Raw genomic sequence first — 27,067 nt, 5'->3', positions numbered from 1 at the left:
TGCCATTGCATTGTTCACCAAAATGTGATTTCTGTTTTCTTTTATTTTCCTAGTGACAGAGCAGCAAGATACTATTATTACTGGCACCTGAGAAAACAAGTCCTCCATTCTCAGTGTGTGCTCCGAGAGGAGGCCTACTTCCTGCTGGCAGCCTTTGCCCTGCAGGCTGATCTTGGGAACTTCAAAAGGAATAAGCACTGTGGAAAATACTTTGAGCCAGAGGCTTACTTTCCATCTTGGGTAGGCACTGTTTTCAAATTCTCATGAGTGTTTTCTTGAGTACTTTTCTAATTTGCTGTTTCTTATACTGTTTTAAGAGATGGGAACCACATGGCTATGGGGCCATTAAAACCACCCATGATGCCCCAACATACACTTAACACTTGAGAGCATGATGCACGTGTCTTGATGTGTTTCTCAGCATGTAGCTAATGGGGGAGAGTCTATTCTCTACCACCAGTATGATGGAACTTGAATTTGCCATTCTCCTTCACCATGTACTGTCTGTGTATTATTCACTCTTAGTAGAGCAGTATTTTCCCCCATTGAGTAGGAAAACATTACTCCTTAAAAGATGAGATCATTCACAGTTTTCTTGGGCTGAGAAAACAAATCTAAATCAACTTCTCACTCTGACCTCCACGTCCTTTCCTCCTAGGAGAGGAGCCACCCTTTACTTTAGAAAGAAAATTTAGGTTGTTCCAGTGTGAACTGTCACTCCCTTTCTGTACCCTAATTCATTTATCTTCCCATCCTTCCTACAGATCTTGCTCTTTTCTCTCTTCTGTGTCATCAGCCCCTCCTCAGACTCACACTCCTTTAGTCAGGACACTCAGAATGTGAGTGTTTGTCCATACAACCCAGAGAAAGAAGAGCCACCTCCGTTGCCTTCCTTCTCAGGAAGTTGCTTGAAAAAGCAGTGTGTAGTATAAAGTTACATGGCATAATGGTTAGCACTGTGGACTCTGAGAATGTAGTGTGTATTTAATTTTCTAGCTTCTTCCTTCCCAGGTGAACCCAGTGCCCCACACATGCTAGGCAAGCGCTCTACCACTAAGCCACAACCCCAACCCTTTAACCAGCTTTAACAACCTCCTATATGCAGATAACTCCCAAATCTATTTCTTTCCCCTATGTCTGTGAGGTAGCTATTCATCCTTAAGTACCCAAACTCAAGATTTCCTAAATCAAATTCATCATCTTCCCACCTCACTTCTGTGTAATCCTATCTCTCTTTTTGTCAGGGGCATGTCATCTGCCCATGTGCTCAGAAACTGGAGTCAGATGGAACTCTGTCTTATAACCATGCCTTCTCCCTGTCCTGTCCAGCCATCCTCCACAGCATCCTCTGATAAAACACTTCAATACCTGTCACCCTGCTTAAGAAATAACATCCTTTTGTGTTCATGGTTTCCCTCCCTCTCATGGTCCCTACCATTTTCCAGGCTCCAGTTCTCAGCAGCACTGTCGCTTCCTTGCTTATTCCATAGCTTGAGATGATTTTGGAGCTTCCCTGTCAACTGTGGTGTGAAATCCAGAGCTCCTAAGTATGACCTAGAAACTCCCCAGAATGTGGTCTCTGCTGGCCTCTTTAGCTCTCTCGTGTTCTCTCCCCCCCCCCACCCCGCCCACTCTCTCTCTGGTTGTCCAGCACCTTGAACTTCTGTTCTAGCAATATTCTGCAATTGATATGTATTCACACTTACTGTGGTGTTTCACACTTCTGGGCCTTTCTTGTAGTTCTTTGACCAGTTGAACCCACTCCCTTTTTTTCCCCACATGTAATGGTTTTATTATTATTATTATTTGTTTTAATTAGTTATACATGACAGTAGAATGCATTTATGAACTTTGATATATCATACATAGATGGGATATAATTTCTCGTTTTTCTGAGTGTACATGTTGTAGAATCATACTGGTCACGCAGTCACATATATACATAAAGTAATAATGTCTGTTTCTTTCTACTATCTTTCCTTTCCCAAATGCCCTCCCCTTTTAAGTCTGCTGACTCCTTTGGGTCCTCCAAGACTCAGTTCTGGTGTGGCTTCCAACTCAGTTCTGGGCAGTCCAACTAGGCCCTATTCTGGCTGAAGAAGACCTTGAACATAAGTGTTGTCCATCTATTTTCAAATGATCTGTCCATCTCTTCTCCCCAGTAAATTCAGCATTTCTTAGTATATTCCAAGGACCAGACATAAACAGAACCTTTATTATCTTCAGTTCACACTGAAATGCTCAATAAATTTCTGATTGACATTGCTTTACTCATTGAAGAGAAACCACAGTGTGTGTCAAGCTCTCACTGTGGAGTGCGTTGCTTTCTTGCTTCCTCTAGTTGCAATCAGACACTAAATTTGATAGTTATTTTTTTTCTTTTTTTTTTTTTTCTTTTTTTCTTTTTATTTTTTTTTTTAGTTCTCGCGGACACAACATCTTTGTATGTGGTGCTGAGGATCGAACCCGGGCCGCACGCATGCCAGGCGAGCATGCTACCGCTTGAGCCACATCCCCAGCCCCTAAATTTGATAGTTATATCAGAGATCCCCAAAGAGTGTGCTATGGTACCAGTTTCCTCTACTCTAGAGATGACCCCAATTATCCATTCTGTTACTCTTACAAATATTATTTTCTGTGGGTTTTGAACTGAAAAAAGAAATATTGACACATACTGATTTAGGTGATTCCCATTTTAAAAAAAAAGTCTAGAAAAACCTATAGTTTGAGTTCTCAGCAAAATTGGATAATCACTCAATAACTTATAAAGTTTAATTCTTTATAAATTATTAAATAGAAAGAAACAAAATATCAATATCTATAAAGTCATTTTTAGGCTAAAAAATCGCTAATTTTTTATTTTGATTATTTTCAGCACTTTTTGCTCATGCATAATTCTTTACATATTGTATAATACTTGTGGAATCAACTAAGTCTTTAATCAACACCTTTCTCTTAGCCTGCAGCTTCTGGATACTATATATTTTTGATATCTAAAATGTTACACTAATGAAAATCTAAGCTACAGGGAATTACAATGCATGTTCGAATGAGTTTGTTTTCTCACAAGTATTCAAATAGATTGTTCATAGCCTCTTAGGCAAGAACCAAAAATGTTTTGGAGAATTCTTCCCAGTCCCTGGCCTTCTTTTGATGAACATTTACTCTTCCACTCCGTGGCTGTAATTTAGAATTTAAGTAGGATCAAGAACTTGCAGATATGCTGACAGTAAATGTATTTCATTGTGCCAATCATTTTGCAAGTATAAACTGTGATGTGTACAAAATTATGCAAGTTTGCATGTCATTTTTTTTTCTGGTGACTTTAAAGCCAACAGAACCTATTTTTTCCACCTCCTGTGACTTTTCTTCTTAGATATACAGTACTGCTGATAGTACTGCATATCTGGCTTATAGCATTAGCTGATTCAGCTTAGTCTCTTAACAGTTGATGAAAACAGAATAAAAGTGGGAATTTTCTAATGGAAATTAGCCAGTTTACATGGCCTGCTTTAGATTCTCTCCCTTTTATCATTTTGGCGCTGGGGGTGGTACTTACATCTCTCAAACAAATGTTGCATTGCACATCCCTTGTATCCCAACAGGTTGTTTCCAAGAGGGGGAAGGACTACATCCTGAAGCACATTCCAAACATGCACAAAGATCAGTTTGCACTGACCGCTTCCGAGGCTTATCTTAAATATATCAAAGAGGCTGTTCGACTGGATGATGTTGCAGTTCATTACTACAGATTGTATAAGGTACAAAACTGAAATAAACTGTAACTTTTGAGAAAAATACCTTCTCAATTAGGATTTTAGTTCTCTTGAAAATTATGATTTCCTTTTTTAACTGATTTTTACAAGTTTTGATTGAACTGTACTTTGTTATCAGAGGTTAGTCTGGAAAGTGATGGTGCTTTCCCTCTGGCATGGAAGCAGGATGGAGTATTTTTTAACAGTTCTTATTTTTCAAAGTGAAACCTTGCGTACATCCTATGCATTAATTACTAGAATACCACAGCAATAGCTAATGTTTATGGAGTACTGTGTTTATGGGGCACATTTTATATGTATTCTTTTTTTTTTAATCTTTATAACTCTATAAGTAAGGAACTGTAATCCTCATTTTATAGACCAGGAAACTGAGGAGGTTAAGTAATTCACCTAAGGTCACAAAACTAAGTGATGAGCCTGGATTTAACCCAGGCCTCCTGATAACAAAGCCCATGTGCTTAAGCCACCACACTCACTCCTCACTCTTTGAAATCCTTTACTGTCTTTTGTGTCATGTGTGTCCCTAGTCTCACCCTGGGGCAGAGGTTACATACCCAAATAATGGAGGTGGGGGCATGTTCTGCCCAGAATCACTTACACTGCTGTTTCTCATCTTCTTGTCTTCTCTTCCCTCTTCCCTCTGTTCTTTTCCCAATTCCACAAGTGCCACTTCCTTGGTAAGAACTCCTGAATTCCCACTTCATTATTCAAGATATGTTTGCAAACCTAATAGGATGAAGAGCATGGTCAGTTGGGCCTAATTGCATGGGATTGAATCCCAGCCTGCCTTCTGTGTTACCTCAGACAACTTATTTACCCTGTCTGTGCTTCAGTTGCCCCCTTAGTTAGATGGAAACAATTATATTTACCTGTTAGGATTGCAGTAGACTAAAGGAATTAGTGGATAAAGAGTGCTTGAAACAGAGCTCATAACCTGATAAGCACAGTGCTAAGCTTGCTACTTTTCATCATTAGCATTGTTATTACTGTGCTTGTTATCTCTGCCACACCCTCCTGGTAAAGTTAGCTTAACTAGACCATTGGAGACTGAATTGTATTTAGATGTATTGCTGGGTAATCTAGCTGGTTCTGAAAACTTAATCAGGGACCAACATATTCTCCCTTTTTCCCTCTCTCCCTCTCCTTTTTCTTAAGATATTTTATGTGTGACACTTTACATGAGAAAATGCCAATAAATGATACTTTTGACAATCAGTTTATATTTTGAAATGTGTTAGAAGTATGAATAAAATGATAGAAAAACTTTGGCTTTGGAATAAAGTATCAGGTAGAAAGCATACGTCACTACTTATTACTGCTGGGTCCTCGGCTACTATAACTATAACCATAACCTCGGGCCATCTATTAAGTGAGAATGATGCTATATACTCCAAAAGGTTGAGAGGATTTAAGGAGGTAACAAATCTGAAATAATAAGATGGAATACCTGGCACATTAGTGAGTGCTCAATAACTATTAATCATTTCTTCCCTTATGTGCTAGGGAAGTTTGCTATTTTAAGAAATTTATGAAGAACTAAGATTCTTTCAGTGAGGAAATATGTAGGCCCAATGTATCTTTTTTTGTCAAAACCAGTTTTTCAAGTTTGCTTCATGTGTGGTTCTTCTATATTGCATAGAAAATTACTCTCTTGTCTGCTTGATTTAATAAAAATTTAACTGAATAAAATGAGTGAATAGATATTGTTACTTGATGAGCAGTTTTCATTCTTTGGAGAAATCAAGTGACAACCGTTTAATACACTTCGTTTACGTGTTGCTTATTAAATTGAAAAAAAAAGATAGGACAGGGAATATTCTGGAATAAAAAAGCTGTTTTATGATCCTTTCCCACCAATACACACCTCACACCTGAACAACCATCTTTTCTTGAGCACAATCTTATCTTAGAAGGTATCTCAAGTACAGCATGGAAAGGAAAATTAGTCAAAATTTGTCATGGATGTTTCTCCTGTTAAACCTTAGAAATACCTTTCATTACATAAAAATATATTAGTTGGAAAGAAACCAGTCCAAATAGGCTATGTCTTTATCTCAGATGACTATGCATTTTCTAAAAATATTTTTTTCCATGTTTGAGAAAATTGGCATCAAACTTAATAATGACCTACACGTATTCATTGGTTTGAGAGTTAATGAAAATATTTTAGTTGTAACTTTATTTTATATTTTGAACTTAATACCTTATATATACTTATTACAGATGAGCACTTGAAAGAAGGGGCCAAATCTCAGAGTATGTTTTTAATTGTAGGATTATTTTTCCTTATGCATGTTGTAGTTTAAGTTTCACAGTTTATGGTTTAGTTGGTAGAATGCATATCATACTGGCAAGTGATAACTGAACTTCTTAAAAAGAAGTACTTCCAAACTAACTGAATATAAAGCTTTTGTAGTTTTATTACCTGTGCTCATGAAATATCCTTTAAATGTTTAATCATTTATCTGTACTTTTGGCTTCAGGATTAGGAAGCTGGGAGATTTGCCCAATTTTAAATATATGTAGTCTAATGCATCTCAGTTTATAACCATGACATTAGATTCAAGATTCTAACATCTGAGAAAAGAGTAAGAATATATGGAAGGTGAAAAAAGTTAAATGATGCAAAAGCAACAAAAAAGTCTTATCTATTAGAGTTCTCAATAACCAAGTATTTAGTATAAGAAATTAAAGGATATTAATATACTGAAAACACTAAAACTTTGAAACCTAAGGACTTAAAATGTAGAATATGCCATTATTGATTTAATGTAGGTTCATTATTTTCTCAAATCTTATAGAAAACTTGGAATGTGGAAAGATGTGAACAAAGTTAAGTCAAAAATTTTCCAATCCTGAAATTTCTCTCTCTTTTTTTTTCCTTTGGTGCTAGATTGTTTGTTATAGGGGAAGAATATACATTTTCATAATATTTTATTCCTGCAGGATAAAAGGGAAATTGAAGCCTCACTGACCCTTGGATTGACTATGCGGGGAATACAGATCTTTCAGGTTGGTACATGAGAATTAAGTGTCAAATGGTATTGACCATGTTTTACATTGAAAGTGTGCCTGTGAGATCCTGCCATAGGCGCAGTGGTTCATTTCCAGTTATTATTTCCTATTTGTCTAGCACAGATGTGGATGATGGTGACTGAGTGAAAGAAGTGACTCAGCCTGATCTGATAGTAGTAAGTCCTCTGTAACAGAAAACAACAAGCTGAAAGTTAGCCCAGGTTCATCATTAACAGATCACTAGCAATTGTTACTATCCAAACATTTCTGTTTGTATGGCATTGATTTTCAATATTCTTTTTTATCCTCTAGAGAATTTAATAACTGTGGAAATAAAAATGGCATTTTAATATGGAGCCTGTAATTTCTGTTACCCTTTTCTGATAAAATTTGTCCCTTTAATAAGTAGTGGCTATTACCCTTTTGCAGGTAGGATACTGTTATCCTACAGCCATCAACCAGGGAGAGAGAAAAATCTTCCTGCAAGATAGAGGACCATATAAGGATATTTTTGATGTAGGCAAAATACCCAATTATGAAAGTCTGAGTCCCTTATCACATCTTTTGAATGTCTGAGTCTTTTGGACTTTTTATTTAAATTTAGGGATAGGCCAGAAGGGAAAAGATTGCTTAAAAGGGCCAGTTAATGCAGTCATGAAGGAACTAAAAGCTACAGAATTTTATCAGTAATCTTTTAATTACTGTCTGCACTTTTCCAGAGAGAGTTGAGGAACTCTTTCATATTTTAATTACTAAATTTTAGTTTTCTAGGAGAGAAAAGCTGGAACCATTTTAGAGTATATGTTCTTTTTCCTATTAACTAATGCATCATTATTTTTTCCACAGAATCTAGATGAAGAGAAACAATTACTTTATGATTTTCCCTGGACAAATGTTGGAAAGTTAGTGTTTGTGGTAAGTAGAAAATAACTGATTAAAAAAAAAAAGTAAGAAAAGTCTCACAAGTTGTTTGTTTTTGTGAATCTTTATTTTTTGTCTTATTTTGTTTTTAAAACATTTTGTCTCAGGCATAAAAGTTGTTGCTTTTAAAAAATTGAAGCTGGAAATAATTTGCTTTCTTACATCCTTATAATCCCTGTCAGTCACAAGAGTAGTGAACTTAAAGTCAGATAATATTATAACAAAAGAATTGACTGATTTTAATTTATGTGTTCCTACCATAGTACCCTAAGTTATTTTAGTTGCAGAAGAAATAGGGTAGGAAAATCATGAGTCAAATTCATTAGATGGGATTACCATAGGAAAACCTATAGCAGAGGGCTGGAAACAGAAAGCCATAATCACAGGGTGAAGTATCTTGGTATGGAGATGGGCTGGTGCTTTTGAAGGTTACTTCTTTTGAACAAAGAATAAAGAGTGATATGAAAAGATGTTTCTATTAATATCAGACTATTTAAAACTCATCATTATAAAAGAAGGTCTACAATGCTTAATGGGAAAATGCTTTTATTTTTAGAATCTTGGAATGATACACTTTCTTTTGTTATGGCAAATTCTTGATTTTTCCCAGCTTTTTCTTTACTTTGGCATCTATATCCATTTTTTTGGTAAGGTTCAAAGAATTCCACTTAATATTGTGTATACCTGGTGATCATTAAAATTCATAAGTCTGCTTTGTTCAGAAATTATTGGAAAATATACAAAGTAAGTATATAAGAATAAGGATTTAAAGACCTATGCTTCTCCCCTGTAAGGAAGATGGCCTATATAAATAAAGGGCTGCATTGTGCATGGAATGTGGACCTGACTCCATGCTGTCCTGTGAGTCAAGAGACCTATTTCTGATTTCACATTACTTGAATTACTTGGGCACCATTCAATCCAGGATTTCACTGTAGTCATACATTAAGTGAGGCCTGCCCTGCCTCCTCCTTACTGGCTCTATTGTGTTCAAGTTCTTTGCAAAAGGATCTGACCTGTTTGAAAGTGAGCAAATCGTAGTTCTGCTTATTCCTTTCATGGCCCAAATTCAGTAATAATAAAATGTACTAGTCAAATTGAGATTTTGGGGGTCCTGCACTCATGGTTCCTGAATATTATTGTGAATCAACCTTATCTGAAGAGTTTGCTGACTACCTGGCTGTGTGACCCTGAGAAAGCCACTTAACTGCTACATTGGTCTCATTCTAAAATGGTGATAATTGAGCCTTCCTCAGAGACTTTTTGCGAGGATTAAGTGAGTTAATAGATGCTTAGTGCTTACTAAATGTCAGTTAAAACTATCCCAGCATTGGGATCCACTAGTAGGTCCTTTAAAAAGCCCAGAGGTTTGGGCTGGGGTTGTAGGTCAGCACTTGCCTCGAATATGTGAGGCACTGGATTTGATCCTCAGCACCATGTAAAAATAAGTAAATGAAATAAAGATATTGTGTTCATCTATAACTAAAAACAAAAAGAAAGCCCAGAGGGTTTTTTTTTTTTTAAAAAAAAGCCCATTTCTATCTGAGCCTCACAATCCCATGTTGCTTTCCAACTTTGAGGTGTGTAGATAGACTATACTATCTCCTTGCTCTGTCGTGGCCTTTCAGTGGAGAATCATTCTGTCCAAAATATTTTATATCTCTGTTGCCTAATTTGTTATTAGAAAAGTTTAAAGAATTCATAATATCCAAATACAGTAGGAATGTTGAGACTCACCCACAAACATACAATTTTTATATTAATAATCCAGACTTAAACAGTCAGGTTTTTGGGGAAAGGTATACTGGGGCATGAACACAGGTGTGCTTTTAGCACTGAGTCATATCACCAGCCCTTTTATTTTGAGACAGGGTTTCTCTAAGTTGCTTAGGACCTTGCTAAATTGCTGAGGCTGGCCTTTAACTTGAGATCCTCCTGCCTTGGTCACCCAGGTTGGAGATTCCTTATATTACTACTAATAGTTATTCTTCTTTCTCTTTTTCCATCCTCCAAATACCAGCTGCCTCCTTTATCCAACTAGAGAAGTTTTCTATATTTTTTAAACCCTAAATAGGTGTCCTGTATTGTTCACTATCAAAACTGATTTATTGCATTTCCAGAATTTATCATAAACTATAATTATTTCATGTGTTTATTTACCTTCTTTCCCATTGGACTGTAGCTTCTTGAGATTAGGGACTTGTCTTATTCATTGTTTTTTTTTTTTTTTTCAGTGCCCAGTCAGTGTTTTGTTAGTATTTGATAAATATTCGGATACTTTAATCTCTTTAGAATTTTATCTCTTATTTGTTGAGTTAGGGTGTTGGAATTGCATCTCAGGGTGCTTTTATGATGGGCCTTTCCCTTATCCATAATACAAATAGCCTGACCAACCAGAGAAACCAAACACATTCCCTAACTGTCCTGTGTAGAAATTGTTTTGTAGAGGACATTGGCTAGATACTTCCCTGAAGTTTTTTATAATCCTCTGTCCTGTGACATTTTTGAAAGGGAAAACAGTAATTTATCCCTTAGGGAATTTTGAATGGAACTTTAATACATCTATTTCTGAATATGTAGTCTTTCTTACTAAATAAACAATGAAGGAGGCCTTGGCAAATCAAATCAGACGTTTTTCTTCCTTAATTTGATTCATGCTTTTCCTCCACAGGGTAAGAAGTTTGAGATTTTGCCAGATGGCTTGCCCTCAGCCAGAAAGCTCATATACTACACAGGGTGCCCCATGCGCTCCAGACACCTCCTGCAGCTTCTCAGCAACAGCCACCGCCTTTACATGAACCTACAGCCTGTCCTGCGCCACATTCGGAAGCTGGAGGAAAATGAAGGTATCACAGGGTCTTGGGGTTGTAGCAGCAAATGTTGCCTTTACTACCCCTGGGCTCTTACTCTACTGCTGCTGTGAACCAAATTTAAGCTCTGGAAGCCTGGGCTTTAGAGACTGGGACTCTGAAGATTCAGAGCAGCTGTTCTGTTTACATCTCAACATGGTCCTGGAAGGCAAGAGGATGGGCTTGAGGCCCACCAACCATAGCACCTCTTCAGAATCTCTGAAGTTACCCCAATCCTTTAGCTTCATTCTCTTTAAATAAAGTTTCCCACACCTTGCCCAAAACCCCTCACAAAGAGCCATCATAGAGAGGCACAGGGCTAGGGTTTATCTGCAGCTTATATTTTATCTGCAGCTCAGAGCTCTGTATACACTCACCCACCTTGGTGCTGTTATCCACAGGCAGTCTGGAATTCCTCTCAATGTGATTATTCCTTAGGTTAAAGTGATAAAAGTGTCTCCAACCTCTCAGATTGACAGCTGGGAGACCCCCAAGTTTGACCCAACAAGAATGACAAAGAAAAAAGAACTTTTTATCTGAGGACTTTGTGAGACAGTCCTATGGAGGTTTTACTAAGCTGCAGTTGGAATACAGTAGTCTATTTGGGGCCCCAGAGTACCAGACCCTGCAAATGGGGAAAGTCAGAGTGAGAAAGGGAATCAGAAGTCAACTTTACAATATTAATCTAATGGTTAACCTTTTATCTTGAGTTGTGGCACATTGGTATTCCTCCATCTAACTCACCCAACTTCTAGTTCTCCAAAATGCTATCTTACACATTTACTTATTTTTTAATGTTTTCAATTTGTTTTTCAAAGTCATGTTCCAGTTATTCTTATAGTAATTAGGCCTTATGATAATTTGATTATTAGAGTTAATGGACCTCAGTATACAGATTTTTATCTTAGATCCATTATCTAAATCAAGTTTTGACCCCGAGACCTTTTTACCTGCAAAAACAGGACAACAAAACCAATAAAATAACCTTAAGTTCATGCATTTAGTTGAGTTCTCAATCCACATAACTCTCAATCCACATAAGATCTTGTTTGGAGAGTCCCTGGTAATTTAGCAGCAATTAGGACATGAATCACTCCCACTATCTGCCACTAGACTACATCAGTCTAAAGAGAGAATTCATATAACTTTTCAGATGCATTGGCTTTTGCTGCTGCCAGACTGGCAGTTCTTCCCCACCATGACTCATCTGGCTGGAAAGTCCAAGATCAAGGGATTGGCACCAGGTGGGGGCCTTCTATTCCATCATCCAAAGGGCAAGGAACAGGAAATAGAAATAGTAAAAGGAGGCCAAGTTCCCCCTTTTACAGTGAACTCTCCCCCTATATAACAGATACATCTCCCCTGTGCTAACATGAATATTAAGAGGAATTCAGTGGAGGGCAAAAGCAGGATCCTTTGAGAACTGTTGACTTATGTAGTTGCAAATCCTATAATATGCCGAGTTTACCTCTTTCCTAAATGGATACAATGGCACCTTGAGAAGTTCATTTATTCCATCATCTCTCACTTGTAGCATTTTAGTAAATTCTTGTGTAGATAATCTTATGGTGAACCCTTTAGGTCCTAAAAGAATTAATGACCCTCCTCTGTAGTTTTTAAGATAAAATTCTAAAGGATTTTGATTTCTTGGAGGGACAGGGCTTTGTCCATTACAATGCTTCATGCCTAGTGTAATTGGGAGCATCAATGATGCTCTAGTCTTAGTTCATTCTATGCTACGATAACAAAATGTCACAGACTGAAGTATTTTATAAGGAACAAAAATGTATTTCCTACCATTCTGGAGGCTGGGAAGTCCAAGATCAAGGATTGGCACCAGGTGGGTGCCTTCTACTCTATCATCCAAAGATCAAGGAACAGGAAATAGATATAGTAAAAGGGGGCCAAGTTCCCCCTTTTATAGTGAACTCTCCCCCCTAAGAATGGCATTAATCCATTAATGAAGGCAGAACCCTCATGGCCTAGTCACCTCTTAAAAGTCTCATATTTTAATACTGTTTTAGCAGCAGTTGGATTTCAATATGAGTTTGGCAGGAGACAAACAGGCAAACCATAATGTAGGGGACTGAAGGATGATAAAGGTGTAAGTTGGAACTTTTATTTATTTATCTTTTTTTAGAGAGAGAGAGAGAGAATTTTTTTTTCAATATTTATTTTTTAGTTTTCGGTGGACACAACATTTTTTGTTTTGTATGTGGTGCTGAGGATCGAACCCGGGCCACACGCATGCCAGGCGAGCGCGCTACCGCTTGAGCCACATCCCCAGCCCAAGTTGGAACTTTTATTTGGATAACTGTAATAGATTCAGGGAAAACATCTTTTCTTTTTCTTCTTCCAAAGAAAATGTGCTCAATTTTTTTCTGCTTAGAGGTACCTTCAGTGCAAAGAAGTCTTAAGCCAACTTTCTCTGGGCCAACTTTGGCCTAAATTCAGTTATCTTATCTACACCTAAGGGCTTATCATTTTAATAAGAAGCACCTCTTTCTTGACATTAGAAAGAAAGTAGTTTTCTTAATTAAATTTCATTTAGAATCGCCTTATCTGTGACACTGTTTTACCATTTTATGGTAGAAAATGATAATGAGAATTTCTTCATAGCATTTAGAAGAGAAGGAAAAACATTGCCTTGTGTCATTAAAAAAAAGTTTTAAGTCCAACTTCATTCAGTAACTTGAATATATTATTAAGTGTAGGTTAAGAGGTATTATTTACTCTCCTGTGCTCAAAAATTATGCATGAAAAACTATTGTCTCTGAGCTTTTACAACAGAGGGAATAAAAAGAACACAGATTGATGATCTATGCTGTTAATACCAATGATTATTACAGGGAGTAAAAGATCGCATTTTGCATTTCTTAGAATAAATTCCAGAATTATTTAAGCCTTTTTCTCATTTTGGAACTGGGTGAAGCTTTTTAAATGTTTGCAAAAGGCCTAAATGACACAAACTAGGAAGAGAATAGAGGCTAGTCCCTTAGAACAGCAAGGCTGCACTAATATGTTGACAGCAAATATGATTTACACTAGGCTCCTGTTACGTTTTCACATAAGTGAACTAGTGACTGTAGAGGAACTGTAATTGATTCTGAGCCTATCAGGAAGATGGAGTGAAAGGGCTTAAAAAAAAAAAAACTTATTGGCGCATTATAATTATACGTAATAGTGGACTTTGTTGCTACACATTAGTGTATGTACTTAACACAATTTAGTCAGTTTAATTTCCCATTACTTCCCCTTTCCCATGCTTCTTCCCTCCCTCTAGTCCCCTTCCTTTACTCTGCTGGTCTCTCTTCTATTTTCATGAGATTTCCAAACCTGTCCCCCTTTTGTTTTCCTTCTTTTCTATCTAGCTTCCACATATGAGAGAAAACAGATGGCTCTTGACTTTCTAGATAAAAGAACTATTTTTAAAGATGCAGGAAAACTTGAAATATTAGATCCACAATTTCTAATTGTCTTAGACCTATAGAAATACAGCATCTTGTAGCAGTGTTTTATTTATTTATTTTTCTCTTTCCAACTTTTATTTGGATAACTGGGCCACATGGCTATTATTTTGAAACAACAGTGTATAGAAATTACATGAGAAATTAGTAAGCCCCTTTGATCCTGCATCTTCATCTCTGCCCATGTTGACTTCACAAGTCGGGAATCATCAGAGTCCATCTCATTGTGATGATGGGAAGGGATCTGCTACTGAGTTCCAGCTTGCCTTCTCTGTGGCTACACATACTTGCCTTTGTGTTTCAGCCTGATTCCTTAGAATAACATGAATGAGCTGTAGCCCAGAAATGTTTACATAGCCTTACCCAAGCATTTTTTGCATTTTGCATTCTGGAAAGTGCATCTTCTGTCTCCTGCCACTCATTGCCTCCCTGGGGAGGCTATAGTGATTGTGCTTCAGAGCTGGATTCAGACCTGAGGAGTGCAAGTATTTTCACTTAACCAAGAAATAAGACAATTAAATCCATTAGCAACCCCCTGAGACCTCAATTACCCTTCTAGTTAGCAGTTTGTAAAATAACACCAACTTAACATTCCCCAAGTGCACTCTTGTCTTTAATAGTGGTCTAATGTGTTATTTCTCATCAGTATTGAGAAAGCAAGGAGGCTAAACAGTTTTTTACATTTTCTGACCTGAAACAGAAAAATAATATTTTTTTATCAGTGCATACCTGCAGTTCAGTTTTAACTTCATGCTTTAATAAAAGAGGCTCCCTGTTGTCTCTCATGTCTAAGTTTGACTACATTAAAGAACAGCACTGACATGTTAAATCAAAGAATAGTTTTACTAATCTGAGGCCACATGTTTATAAATCATCAGACCAGTAGTGATTACTGTGTTTTCTAAATAGATAATAAAGCCTCACTAAATGGAGAAAAGCACTCTCATATTCATGAAAATCTAAACTGTAGAATCTTTGAGAGAAATTTTCAGAATAGTTTTTTCTTAAATTGTATACAGCAGCTAGACCTAACATTGGACCAAATTTAACAAATGAATAAGCAAACAAATTAAATTGTCTTCTATAGCAGTGCTTCTGAAATTATCTGTGGAAAAAGGACCAATTTTTTTTAATATCTAATATGTTATGGACTGATACTTTTGCAAAATACAAAATCACACTAGTGACTGTCACATTGCTCTGGAAGTTTCTAAATGTTCTCATTTATTATATTTATTTCACTATGGGACAGTAACAACTTGTAGAAAGAAGTGTTCTATGACTGCACTTTGAACAGCACTTCTCTCTAATGTGTGAAGCTTCAGAACGCTGAGTGGTTTAAATAGTTCCCTCAAGTCTATTGTGTTGGTTTTCATTCATTCTGCATCCTCCTAAGTCAAACTTCTCTCTCAGTTGTCACCACTTATCAGTCACTAGATTCAGAATTTGAAATTGTACTTGTTCTTGGCCTGATGACTCGCGCAAGCCAGCCAGCCATTCCTTGTGTCTTAGTTGACATGATGATGAGCTGTGTTCTCACCACACAGAGAAGAAGCAGTACCGGGAATCTTATATCAGCGACAACCTGGACCTTGACATGGATCAGCTGGAGAAACGGTCACGGGCCAGCGGGAGCAGCGCAGGCAGCGTGAAGCACAAGCGCCTGTCTCGTCATTCCACCGCCAGCCATAGCAGTTCCCACACCTCAGGCATTGAGGCAGATACCAAGCCCAGGGACACAGGGCCAGAGGACAGCTACTCCAGCAGCGCCATCCACCGCAAACTGAAGACCTGCAGCTCAATGACAAGCCACGGCAGCTCCCACACCTCAGGGGTAGAGAGTGGTGGCAAAGACCGTCTAGAAGAGGATTCACAGGATGATGGTAACAGTACTGTCATCACCAGATCACTTTTTTTCCCTGTAGTTTTTTCAACTATTGCTTCTGTAGAATTGGTATCTAAGGAGCAGCTAGGTAGCGGTAATAGAGAAGTGGTATCATGTGGTCTTCCCCTGTGACTTGGTTGAGTTGCTTGTGTTTGGTTGTGAACAAGGCAGCCCTCTGGTCCAGATTCTTTGCAGCCAGAGGGTTGGCTGTTTAAGTGAAGTAGAGTGGAGTTTAGTCCTATAGCCCTCGCATTTATATTTCTGACTCCGAGATGAAATATTTAAAGGCAGTGGTTAGGACAGCAGAGTGGAGTGCAGTGATAGTGACAGAAACATCTTGAACTTCCACTCCCTCCCCTAAAGAAGATTTGAGTCCATGATGTTGATTGGATTGGTATGGTATTTTTTTAAGTGCTTCCTACATAAGCAGAACTATAGGGAGTATAAACAAAGTACAGCACCTGGCTGCTAGAAACTTAGTCTCTGTTAAGGAAATCAGATGAGATCTATGGCCTATGTCAGCCTATCTTAGCTTCAGTTGCCTCTTTTTAAATATTTTTTCTGTCTCAAATGAGTACCATAGCATTCTAGTTGGGTGAAAACATGTTGACTCTGTTAAGGGAAACTACAGAACATGTTTACTGTAGAATTCATATGGCTCTCAAAGCAAGTCTCTGCCTTCAGAGCAGCAGCTATGGGTGAGGGGGAGCTTCAGGAATGCCCATTCTGCCTGTATCAGCAACCCTTGCTTTGGCCTTCAGCAAATGGCTCATCAGCCTCAGTTTGCCCTTGGTCATCACAGCAAGGTCATGCAGTTTTCATTCTTAAAGAATAATTGATAATCAAATCATGTCATGAGAGGATACACAGATAACACAGAAGGCTTATGGAAAAGAGAACAAGTGACTCTTGAAGCTGAGAAACCCTAGAATTTCCTATTGAAGAGTCTCACTAGCAGATTTACTTTCAAATTTGAATAATTATATGACTACCTTCAAAATGTGGTCACCATTTCCCTTCATGTTATTAAATGTCTTCTTTTTCTTCTTGTCAGAAATAGAGATGTTGGTTGATGACCCCAGGGACCTGGAGCCGATGAATGAGGAATCTCTGGAAGTCAGCCCAGACATGTGCATTTACATCACAGAGGACATGCTCATGTCAAGGAAGCTGAATGGACACTCTGGTGAGCTCTTATGGCCAGTTCTTTCCCTGAGGCAGTATATTATTTTAGACCAAAAAGCATATGTCTCAGAAAATAGAAGGGGCAGGTGGGAGCTCTAGATCAGAGGCAGGACTGGAATAGAGCTGCTTTGAGTCACTGTCCTCAACTTCGGGGCCAAGTGCCCTCTGAGGGAGAAAGGAGGAAATTAGCTTCTTTTATCCCATGATTTAGACAAAAGGTAGTTGTATAATGGGTTTTCTTTCTTTATTTTATTTTATTTTGCTATTTTAAATTAGAGTCAGAGAATCATGTAATGCCTCTGGAATGGGCCTGGATACCTTTCAGTCTGGCCTCCTACATTCTTACAGGTGAGAAAACCTGTAGATTTAGAGAGACGAGTGCTTCATGTCTAGACAGAAGTCAGGCCTCTAGGTTTGCCTTGTCTTTTGTTCCCCACTGTATCATACAAGTATAGGAGTCTGGAGGAAAAACATACCAAACAGGGTTGACCTAAAAAGATACTAAGTTTTATATTGGTATAAATTCTTCTAGAAGACATGCATTCACTGTCACCCTATTTTAGGATTACATAATAGTATATAAAATGTATGTTTCTACCATATGAAAGATACTATCTAAAAAAGGCAGCAGTGTGGCTTTCATTTTTAAACCTCAGTTGCTTCTATTTGCTTTTGTCATATGTCGTGAATTAGTCTCTGTTCTTTCAGGATATCTGCCTTAGGAGCCAGCACTGTAGAAGTGGCCTGAGTAATTATTGTCCTTCCACTTCCAGCTTTGATGGAGTTTAAAGCCCTGTTAAAACTGGGGTGTGGCCTGTCATTGCCCTGTCAGGTCCTCAGCCCCAGGGCAATGCTTGAGCCTCTCATCAGTGTCAGGCACCAAAAATCAGAGGGCAACAGACTGATGCATACAGCCCCATCATCCTGGCACTTGCTGGGCAAAAATATAGGCCACCTTTAATTACCTTTAATTTACTTACCAAGACAAACCATGCCCTGCAGACACTCTGCAGGTCCATTCTCCCTTATCAACAGACATTTGATGCTGGTCCCTGTAGATGTGCTTATTAGTTCATATGCTAAACTTTGCTTCTTTTGCCCATTTGCTTTACTATATTGAACTTTCTCTTCACAAATACATTCTAATATATGTTAAGTATAAGCTCACAATTATAGGCAAAAGATAGGTTCATAGGTAGCTCTACATATATTTATTTGTGAAATGAAATAGTTTAAAACAGTGTATACTGCAGGGCCTGTGGGAAGGAGGACAGGGGACAGCCTACTTGTACTTTGTGTATTTCTATGTTCAACTTTTATAAGGTTGTTAATTTTGTAATTTAAGTAGAAATAAAATTTAAATAGGATGGCTGTTTTAAAAAATTATACACAAAAAAAGTTTGTTGAAATGTTATTTGTAATACCAAAAGAAGGAAAAGAACAATAAATGGTTAAATTATACTCTTAGAATGTCATCCAGCCATTACATATGAGATTTTCAAAGAATATTTAATAACATAAGAAAGATAGGTAAGGAAAATAGTACAAATTGTATAAAAGTATGATTTAATTTTTAAAAAATGTTTATATAATAAAAGAAAATACATAAAAATATTTACCTTTTCTCTGTATGATAGGATTATGGTGACTTTTTTCCAAATTCTCTACAATGTGAGCATGTAAACATTATTTTTAAAACACTGAGCTAAGGTTGAGTAGGAATGAAGGATACAACTCTGCCCTTCTTTTTTAAGAAGTGTAATGGTAGGTCAGAGTTTTGAGCATCTGGCTTGATTCATTTTTTTTTTTTTTTTTTTTTTTTTTTTTTTGTGGTGAGTGTGGATTTTGGAGAAGAGTATTTGCAGGCATGATAGCCAAGGATACATTTAAATTCACAAGGAACCATACCATGTGCCAGCCCAAGTCAACACATTCCTATAAGGATTTGTTTAAAGGTTTAGGGCTCTTTCCAAGATAAGTGTCTTTCTCAAGAAAGCCTCTACAAAAGCAGTGTGTACCAACCCCTAGAACATGAGCCTTGCCTGAGAGTTCTTAAACTGTCCACATGTTTGCCAGGAATGTTTTTACATTTCATATTTCAGTTGAACTGATTATTGAATCCTCACTGTACACAAGGCATCTGCTGAGTTCTGAATCATTGAGATATTTCTGAAACCTTAAGGAATAGAACACAAAGAGCCATTTCTATAGGCTACTGGCATTGGTTGAATAAAAATCCCATTTCTTGAGATTCTTTCTTTGTGAGGTTGGGTGTACTTTTCCTAAGCCATTTGGCCTTGTTGGAGGATCTAGGGCTTGACCTACTCATTTTCTTTACCTGTCTTACTGGTGTTCATTTAAATCTCCAGTTCTCGTCAGTAATTTTAGCTTCTGAAACTTTTTTTTCCCCCTCAGGGTACTTTACTTACATGCCACAGTCATAAAGGGAAATGTCAGCCCTGGTTTCTGCTTCTGCAAATGTGTCAGATTTTCCCTGAGCACTGAGGTGATTAGGGTCTATGTTGATCTCAAAGACTGGCACAAAATCCTCACTGTGGCCTCCCACCTTGGTCTCTTCCTGGTGGGATCTGTAGTAGGAGATTTGTGCCACAGTGGCCTCATCAGCCAAGAGGAGCTCCTTACCCTTGTCACACATTCACTGTCAGGCATCAAAACCAACACTAGTGAACAGATACTGTTATCAGCCCCAAGTTGTAAGAGGAGACTAAGACATGGGGAGACTCAGTCATTGGCCAGGATACACAGATACTTCATTATCTGGCCAGGTTTCAGCTCAGACCTGTCTGACTCTAAGACCAATCCCCACACCTAACGACCACCTTTCCAAGTGGAAGCAAACCTAGAAGGCCGCATCCTCTTCCCCAGGGGGTAGACTCAATGTTGGTGATACGTGGAGGAGGGAGAGGCTTCATGAGATTTCACAGAGACCACTTTATACCTGCATCTTTGTCTGTTTCTGTTGTTGTCATAAATAGCTTATTTAGAAGTTTGTTTTAGAAAATTCTAATTCTAAACTTCTTTCTCCACTCTAGTCTCACTTTTATGCACTACCCTCTTTTCCTGCAAAAGCATATGTGCCACCAAAGGGTCACAGCAAGGGTCTTCAGTAATGATTACTATTGGATTTTTCTTTCCTAGTAGTAGCATGTGTCAGAATAGAGTTGTGAATAATCTGAAATATTCATTGTTTTCTTCTCTGTATTTTACCTCAGGGTTGATTGTGAAAGAAATTGGTTCTTCCACATCCAGCTCTTCAGAAACAGTTGTCAAACTTCGTGGCCAGAGTACTGATTCTCTTCCACAGGTACAAAAGGAATTCAAAATTTTAAGTTAGCAACTGAAATTTGAGAAAATTTTAATCAGGAACTATTTATATTTACATAAATGAGCAAGAAATTAACCCAAGGAGATGATTCTTTTCAGATACATACGTTCTTGTTTTATTCTGAATTTATTTTCATCCTGTTAGTTCCACTTATTTTTAAGGTGGTTGTTATTTTCATAAATTGCATATTTTTAAGGTGGTTTTTATTTTCATAAATTGCATACTCTCTATAGGTGGAAGTCTATGGTCTTCAAGCCTCAGGTTAACTGTGTGTGTGTATGTGCACAGGCATGGTGCGTGTGTCTGTGTGGGCAGTAGATCTCAGAAAACCTGAGGGAATAATATTCTTGTTGGGTGTTTTGTGGCAGAAATGTTTCCACACTCTGGTTATTGCATTAAGATTGAATTTTTAAAGTATACTGAACTAGAGCATTTGACAACCTGTGATCACTGTTAAACTATTAAAATGTAAAAAGATATAGTAAAAGTACTCTGAAACTTAGGGTTTCAGCATTTGGATTTAATCTGCCTGATACTGCTATTCTCTGAGCACTTGCTCCTCCTCATATGCCTTTCTTGGGCTCTCTCTGTATTGTGTATGTATGTATGTGTGTACTTTCTCTTTTCTTTTTTTCTTTATCTCTTCCTTCTTTTTTTCTTCCTTCCTTCCTTCTTTCTTTCTCTGGCATTTTGAGTCTCTTTATCCCCTGCTTCTTACCCCTTTCTTCTTTTTTTCTCATATTTCCTCTTATTTCCATCAAAGTATCCATAATATAAAAATGACATTTATTAAATATTTTTCTGAAAATTCCAAGTCATTTTTACTACCCTCTGCTAGCAATGATTAATTGGAGTTCAAACTCAAGTTAGACTGTGTGGTTTGCAGCTTCACCACCCAGTGTTAACTTTTTTGTACAGAAAAACTGTCCATGAGACTCAGCTGAGAATCAGATATCACACCTACACATGTGAACATCACAGATACATGTGTGTGTGCCTGGAGGGCTTGTGGGGATGATCAAATGATCCTTTGTGTAAGATCCTGTTGGAGCCTGGGAAGACTGCATCATCACAGAGATCATCCTGCACGAGTGGTACCACTCAGATGTGACACTTGGTAGCAAAATGTCTTGCAACTTTTACAGCAAGCAAAAGTGATACCTTGTTCTAGCAAGGCTGTCCTTTTTAGTATGGAGCAACAACAGTTAAAGATATGATGCCTGGTTTTCTTAATCAGCCCATTAAGTATCTTCCATTCCCATAATTATCTGAACCATTTTTAAACGTATTTATGGGATAATGAGTTCCAAAATCTGCTACCTGCAATAAAGCATTTGGCAAGACACAATTTCTGAGCATTCAGGAACAGCCTCTCAATCTTGGTACTGACCTCTCAACCTTTTCAGCACCAAGAACACTCTATACTCTACTCAGGAATTTTGGCTTTTTAAAAACTCCTTCTTTGAATTGTGCTTCTTGATTGATAACTGTTTTGTTTTGTTTTATTTTGTTTTGTTTTCTATTTCCTATTAAACTGATAACAGACCTCAGCACAAGAGTGTAGTTGTACTGAATTGCCATATCCTGGTGAGAAAAGCAAATAGTATTGTTATCTTTACAGCCTTAGTTTATGATAATTGCTTGATTTCTGAAATGCTGGGGATAGTTGGATTCTGTTGAGTTTGCATTTCTTTGCTTTGGGTTATTTATCTGTTGATCTTTTAATGGAGAGAATAATAGCATTTGTCTTCTATAGTTATTGGGAAAATTAAATGGCTTAATACATGCTAAGTGTTTTAAGTCAGACTTGACACATAGCAAGTGCCCAGTAAAAGTCGGCTGCTGTTGGTATCAGTGGTGGTGGTGGTAGTAACATGTTTCCCTCACAGAGTCTCAGAGGCCCCAAATCTACTGATTGGAAACCACTTTCTAACATATAAGGATTATTTAGCTTTTTATGTCTTTGTACCATCTCTCTTTGCAGGGCAAACACACTAACCTTTCATTTAGTCTAGACTCCTAAAGTAATCTCAACCTTCCCTTATTTTTCAGACTGTATGTCGAAAACCAAAGACTTCCACCGACAGACATAGCTTGAGCCTTGATGACATCAGACTTTACCAGAAAGACTTCTTGCGAATTGCGGGTCTGTGTCAGGACACTGCTCAGAGCTACACCTTTGGGTGTGGTCATGAACTGGACGAGGAAGGCCTCTACTGCAACAGCTGCTTGGCTCAGCAGTGCGTCAACATCCAAGATGCTTTTCCAGTCAAGAGAACCAGCAAATATTTCTCTCTGGATCTTACTCATGATGAAGTTCCAGAGTTTGTTGTATAAAGGACACCTGTGTGCAGCCAGGTGGGCAGCCTGCTGTTTACCAGCGGCTGTGGAAGTCATGGGTTCTTTACATATTGTGCCATATTTCTTCACCCCAACCATAGCTCTTTCTTTATAATATTTGTGATGGAAACAAAAGCCTTGGGACAATTGCACTTTAAGTATTATGCAGAGGTTAAGGAACTACAGAGAATGTACAGCAAGACAAGTGCCCAGAAGTTTATTGATCCTTTGGAAGGAAATGTGCTTTACAGGTTACCAGGCCTTCAAACTGTTGGACTGTGGTGTGTTTGTTTATCTGTTGTTTTTTACTTCAGTAAATGTAACATTACAGTTTTTATCACATGAAAGATGTTAGGCTTATATGTTTGCTTGTAAAATTTTTTTTTAACCTCTCCCTCATAAAGTGCTCATGGTTTAAAGGAGGAGAGGGAGGATTCTCTCTTCTTGTAATGAAGAGTCTATTGCTTGGTATATAGCCATTGCTGCCTCACTGAGGATGTCCCAACGTGAACACTAATGAAGTGGTCACAGTCGCATGGTTCTAGCAAGCCAAAGATATGTCCATAACAGAGGCACCCACACTGATAGTCAAGAAGACGTGAACTAAGCAATAACCAGAAGAGTGTGCACACTGGGATGCCTGTGACTCCTTCACACATGATAAGTTTCACGTCCTCCTCTGTGCTCTTCCAGAAAGCTCTGGGATTCAGTTGAGTTCCTCCTTGGATTAACAGATGAGTTGTGCTCATGACATAATACATTTTGTGGCATTTACAAAGCTGGTGTCTGTTGAAACAATGGGAATGTCTCAGAAAACGTACCTGGTGGTGTTCTGTTTGTTTTCACTTTTCAATTATCAAGAACAAGTGATGGTAATGCTAGTTTCTGCTTAGCCAAAATACCCTAACTATATGTATATATTATACATATATAAATACATGGGATTATGTGTGTTTATATGTGTTTAAAGCTTACTAACTCTTCATTTTGGCTTCCATAACTATCTTGCATATATAAACTTCCTTGTTCAGTACTGAGGATACATCACTGAATGAATAAGTACCTACAGACAATCAGATGATATATGTAGAGTTAAGAAGACTTTTTCCTCATGTGCCTTTGGCCATGATTCTCAACCCTGACTGCATAATAGAATAATTTGGGAAACTTTTAAAAGAACTAACAATATTTGGGTCCTAACCCAGACCAATTAAATCAGTCTCACATGGGTGGGACCCAGGTAGAATTTCCTTTTTCTTTAGGTTTTCCAGATGGAGCTAATATGAAACAGGGTTGAAAGCCACTGATCTGGAGGGTGTTTTTTGTTAATTTTGAAGTAAAGGTGTACAGAAGAAGTTAGTAAACAAGAAAGGGCCATTTTTAAGACAGTGTGTGCTGCTGTTGTGATATATAATGAAACCAAGTCAGAAGGATAAACCTATCCACCTTTTGATGTACAGTAAAAATGTTGTTGCTTGTGCTTCAGGAGAGAACTTCATAGCACAATGTCTTTCTATAGGATGTTTTTTAATGATTTAGTATTTTACAACATTTGTTTACCATATTTTGATAAACCATTTTTGCTATTTGCCAGGTTTTATTAAAAGAAAACTATATATTATTTTCTAAAGAAAGTCATATTTTTGTACAAAATTATGTTTTCAGGTAACAAAGAAATAGATTTAGGGGGACAATAGAATATAGCAGTGTTACTGTGGGTGGGAGTCAGTATTAAAACTCGTGACTGCAAACATGCCCCACCCATGCTGCCCTTCATGTAGGGCACAGCAGCAAAAGAGCTCATCCAGTTAGTTTCACCTGACACTTTAAGAGGAAAACAAAAGTCCCCTGTAGTCCTATGGTCATGAGATTATTTTGTTTTCATCAAATGCTTTCAAAGAACCAAAGTTTCAGATATCAGAATGTATAAAAGTATCTCAGTCTATGTATAAAGAATAAAAGAATGAAGAGATTGTTTAATGATTTTTATTTACAAGTCATTAAATAATCCACCATATCTTGTAGATGTTTAAAAGTCAAATCCTGGTCAAGTTTGTACTCTGAAGAACCCAGATCATAATGCGGTGCATTTCCTTAGCCCTTAATGTTTCTTGCAGATATTTTTTTTTAAATATTTAATTGAACAGGTAGCACCTTATACTTTTTTTCCTCTGCTTCAGCTAGAGTCAGACCTTCAGGGTTTTGCCATCACTGTTGGTGGTTTTGCATACCCTCTTTCTAATTGGATTTGTGAATAGTCTTGTGGGTTTTCAAAAATGAGACATGCTAGGGAACATTTTTGCTTTTCGATCCACTGTTTGCAGCAGAATTATATATGTGTGTGTATATGAAAATCCACTTTGAATAATCTACATTTTTGTATTTGGAAAATGTTTTAAAAAATAAAAATGGAAAAGTATAAAGCTGTTATTTATTCTGCATTTGTTACATATCCATTGCTAGTAAATATACCAGTTTGGTATATACTGCCTCTATACATCATCTACATTTGTATTTGCAACAATGAGCTTTATATCTACATAAACTGTAAATAATCCTTTCTGTGAAAGGATCATCATATCAGGATGATACCAAAAGTATGTGAAGAAACTGCATTATTTTGTAATTACTTCTTATAGGTGTTTCATGGTAAGATTAGTAGTCAATAAAGTTACTTTTTTGCCTTTAAAATGTCTTTTCTTATTAGAATTTCTCGAGCAAGAAGCATGAAGAAGTGCATGTTTTCTTTCTGTCTTTCTGTCCTATGATGGAACATATTAAAGGACAATCTAAAGGACCCTTTGTGATAAAATTCCAAGCAACACAGTCCTGTTAGTGATGATGGTGGTAGCTGTCACTGGGCACCACCATGGCCAGGCCCTGTTTGCATGTTCTATAACTGCATGTATTAACTCATTTAATCCTCATATTCCCACAAGACAGGTGCTATTTTTATTGTCAAATTAGAGGGGAGGGAACCAAGGAGACTTTTCACAGTTTCTACCAAACAATGTTTGGAATAGAGCCCTCTGGCCAAACATGGAATCCAAGAAAAACTTTTTAGTGGAAAATTACTCAAGAATTTTGCAGAATAACTGATAAATTTAAGGAAATTGAAGTCAATGGAAGAAAATACCTGTTTAGCCACTCTGCGTCTGATGCTACACACATCATGTCAAATCCTCCTTCCCAGGAGTTGTCACCCTCCTCCTCATTTCACAGTGGAGGAAACAGTTAAACTGCCCAAGATCCTACACCTGGTACAGCAGTTTTTCTACCAAAAGCTTTTTCCTTTATATATACCATGTTATGTGGTGCCCTTAGAGAAAGTCAGATCTGAATAGAGATGACAGACTCACTTTTGGTAGTGTTAATAAGTAAAATTTGTTTACTGATTTGGTGACTTTTTTTTTTTTTTTTTTTGGTTAAGCACCCATTATGTGCCAAACAGAGAGGAGACTGATAGAGGCATTGCTTTGACACAGAGAAGCAGAAAGGAGCTGGCAATGAGGAATGGAAGCCTGGAAGATATGGAGGTTTTACTGGAAAGGCCATCCTTGAATGGGGAGTACTGACAGGATGGGGTGAGATGTGCACCATTCAGGCAAAGGCTTAGAAGCAAGAGAACAATGGTCATTGGAGGATCTCATGGGACCTCTTGCTTGAGTCATCACTCTAGCCTAGTCACGAAAGGCCCTGGATGCCTAGAGAAGGGCAGCAAGTTGTTTTGTTTTTCCTAGATAGCAAGGAGCCACTGAAGGGAGTTGCAAAAGGAAAAAGAACTGGGCTGGCAATGTAGCTCAGTGACACAGGGCTCACCTGGCATGCAGGAGGCCCTGGGTTCCATCTCCAGTATCTCAAAAATAAATAAATGAAAAGGAGAAAGATTTGTGTTTGAGGTTTGAGAGAGAATGGGAGCAGTGCTTGTAGAAAGTTGGGAGGTGGCAATGAGAATAGAGATGGCCAGGGTCTGAAATAAGGGTGTGGTGGCAAGGAAGCAGAAGCCAAAGACTGATACACAAAGTTGTCCTTTCCTAAAATGCTTGACAAATAGGCAGTTTTCCTGTGCTTAGGAAGACTAGAGTTAGCTACTGCTTTAGATTATGAACTGAAAACTCTGTGTGAATACTTTGAATGTTAGAAATTGGCACAATGGCCACATCCACTTTAGTCCACAGCCACACTAGAATGACCTAGAAGGCATTAAATAGCAATACTTAGAGCATCCTAGCTCAGAGATTCTGACTGATTTGATCTGGGGTGTTTCTGCGGATGACACATGT

General features: G+C 37.7%; 1 protein-coding gene across 2 annotated transcripts in view; it reads left to right on the top strand.

Moving 5' to 3' along the window:
* Positions 1-25,475, top strand: part of FRMD6 (FERM domain containing 6) — an 87,354-nt gene extending 61,879 nt beyond the window's left edge. For both annotated transcript variants that reach the window (XM_081289392.1, XM_081289391.1), the window contains exons 6-14: positions 54-240; positions 3,606-3,761; positions 6,723-6,788; positions 7,638-7,706; positions 10,384-10,558; positions 15,576-15,911; positions 16,968-17,099; positions 20,332-20,423; positions 22,497-25,475. In XM_081289392.1, coding sequence (XP_081145518.1) covers positions 54-240; positions 3,606-3,761; positions 6,723-6,788; positions 7,638-7,706; positions 10,384-10,558; positions 15,576-15,911; positions 16,968-17,099; positions 20,332-20,423; positions 22,497-22,781 — 1,498 coding nt within the window. In that variant the 3' untranslated portion in view covers positions 22,782-25,475. The remainder of the gene's footprint in view (positions 1-53; positions 241-3,605; positions 3,762-6,722; positions 6,789-7,637; positions 7,707-10,383; positions 10,559-15,575; positions 15,912-16,967; positions 17,100-20,331; positions 20,424-22,496) is intronic.
* Positions 25,476-27,067: the final 1,592 nt, after the last annotated feature.

This window comes from Spermophilus citellus, assembly GCF_964194105.1.
Source record: "Spermophilus citellus genome assembly, chromosome: 4".
Classification (NCBI taxonomy): domain Eukaryota; kingdom Metazoa; phylum Chordata; class Mammalia; order Rodentia; family Sciuridae; genus Spermophilus; species Spermophilus citellus.
The sequence above is the reverse complement of the archived record's forward strand: the minus strand, read 5'-3'. Positions and strand labels throughout refer to the sequence as shown.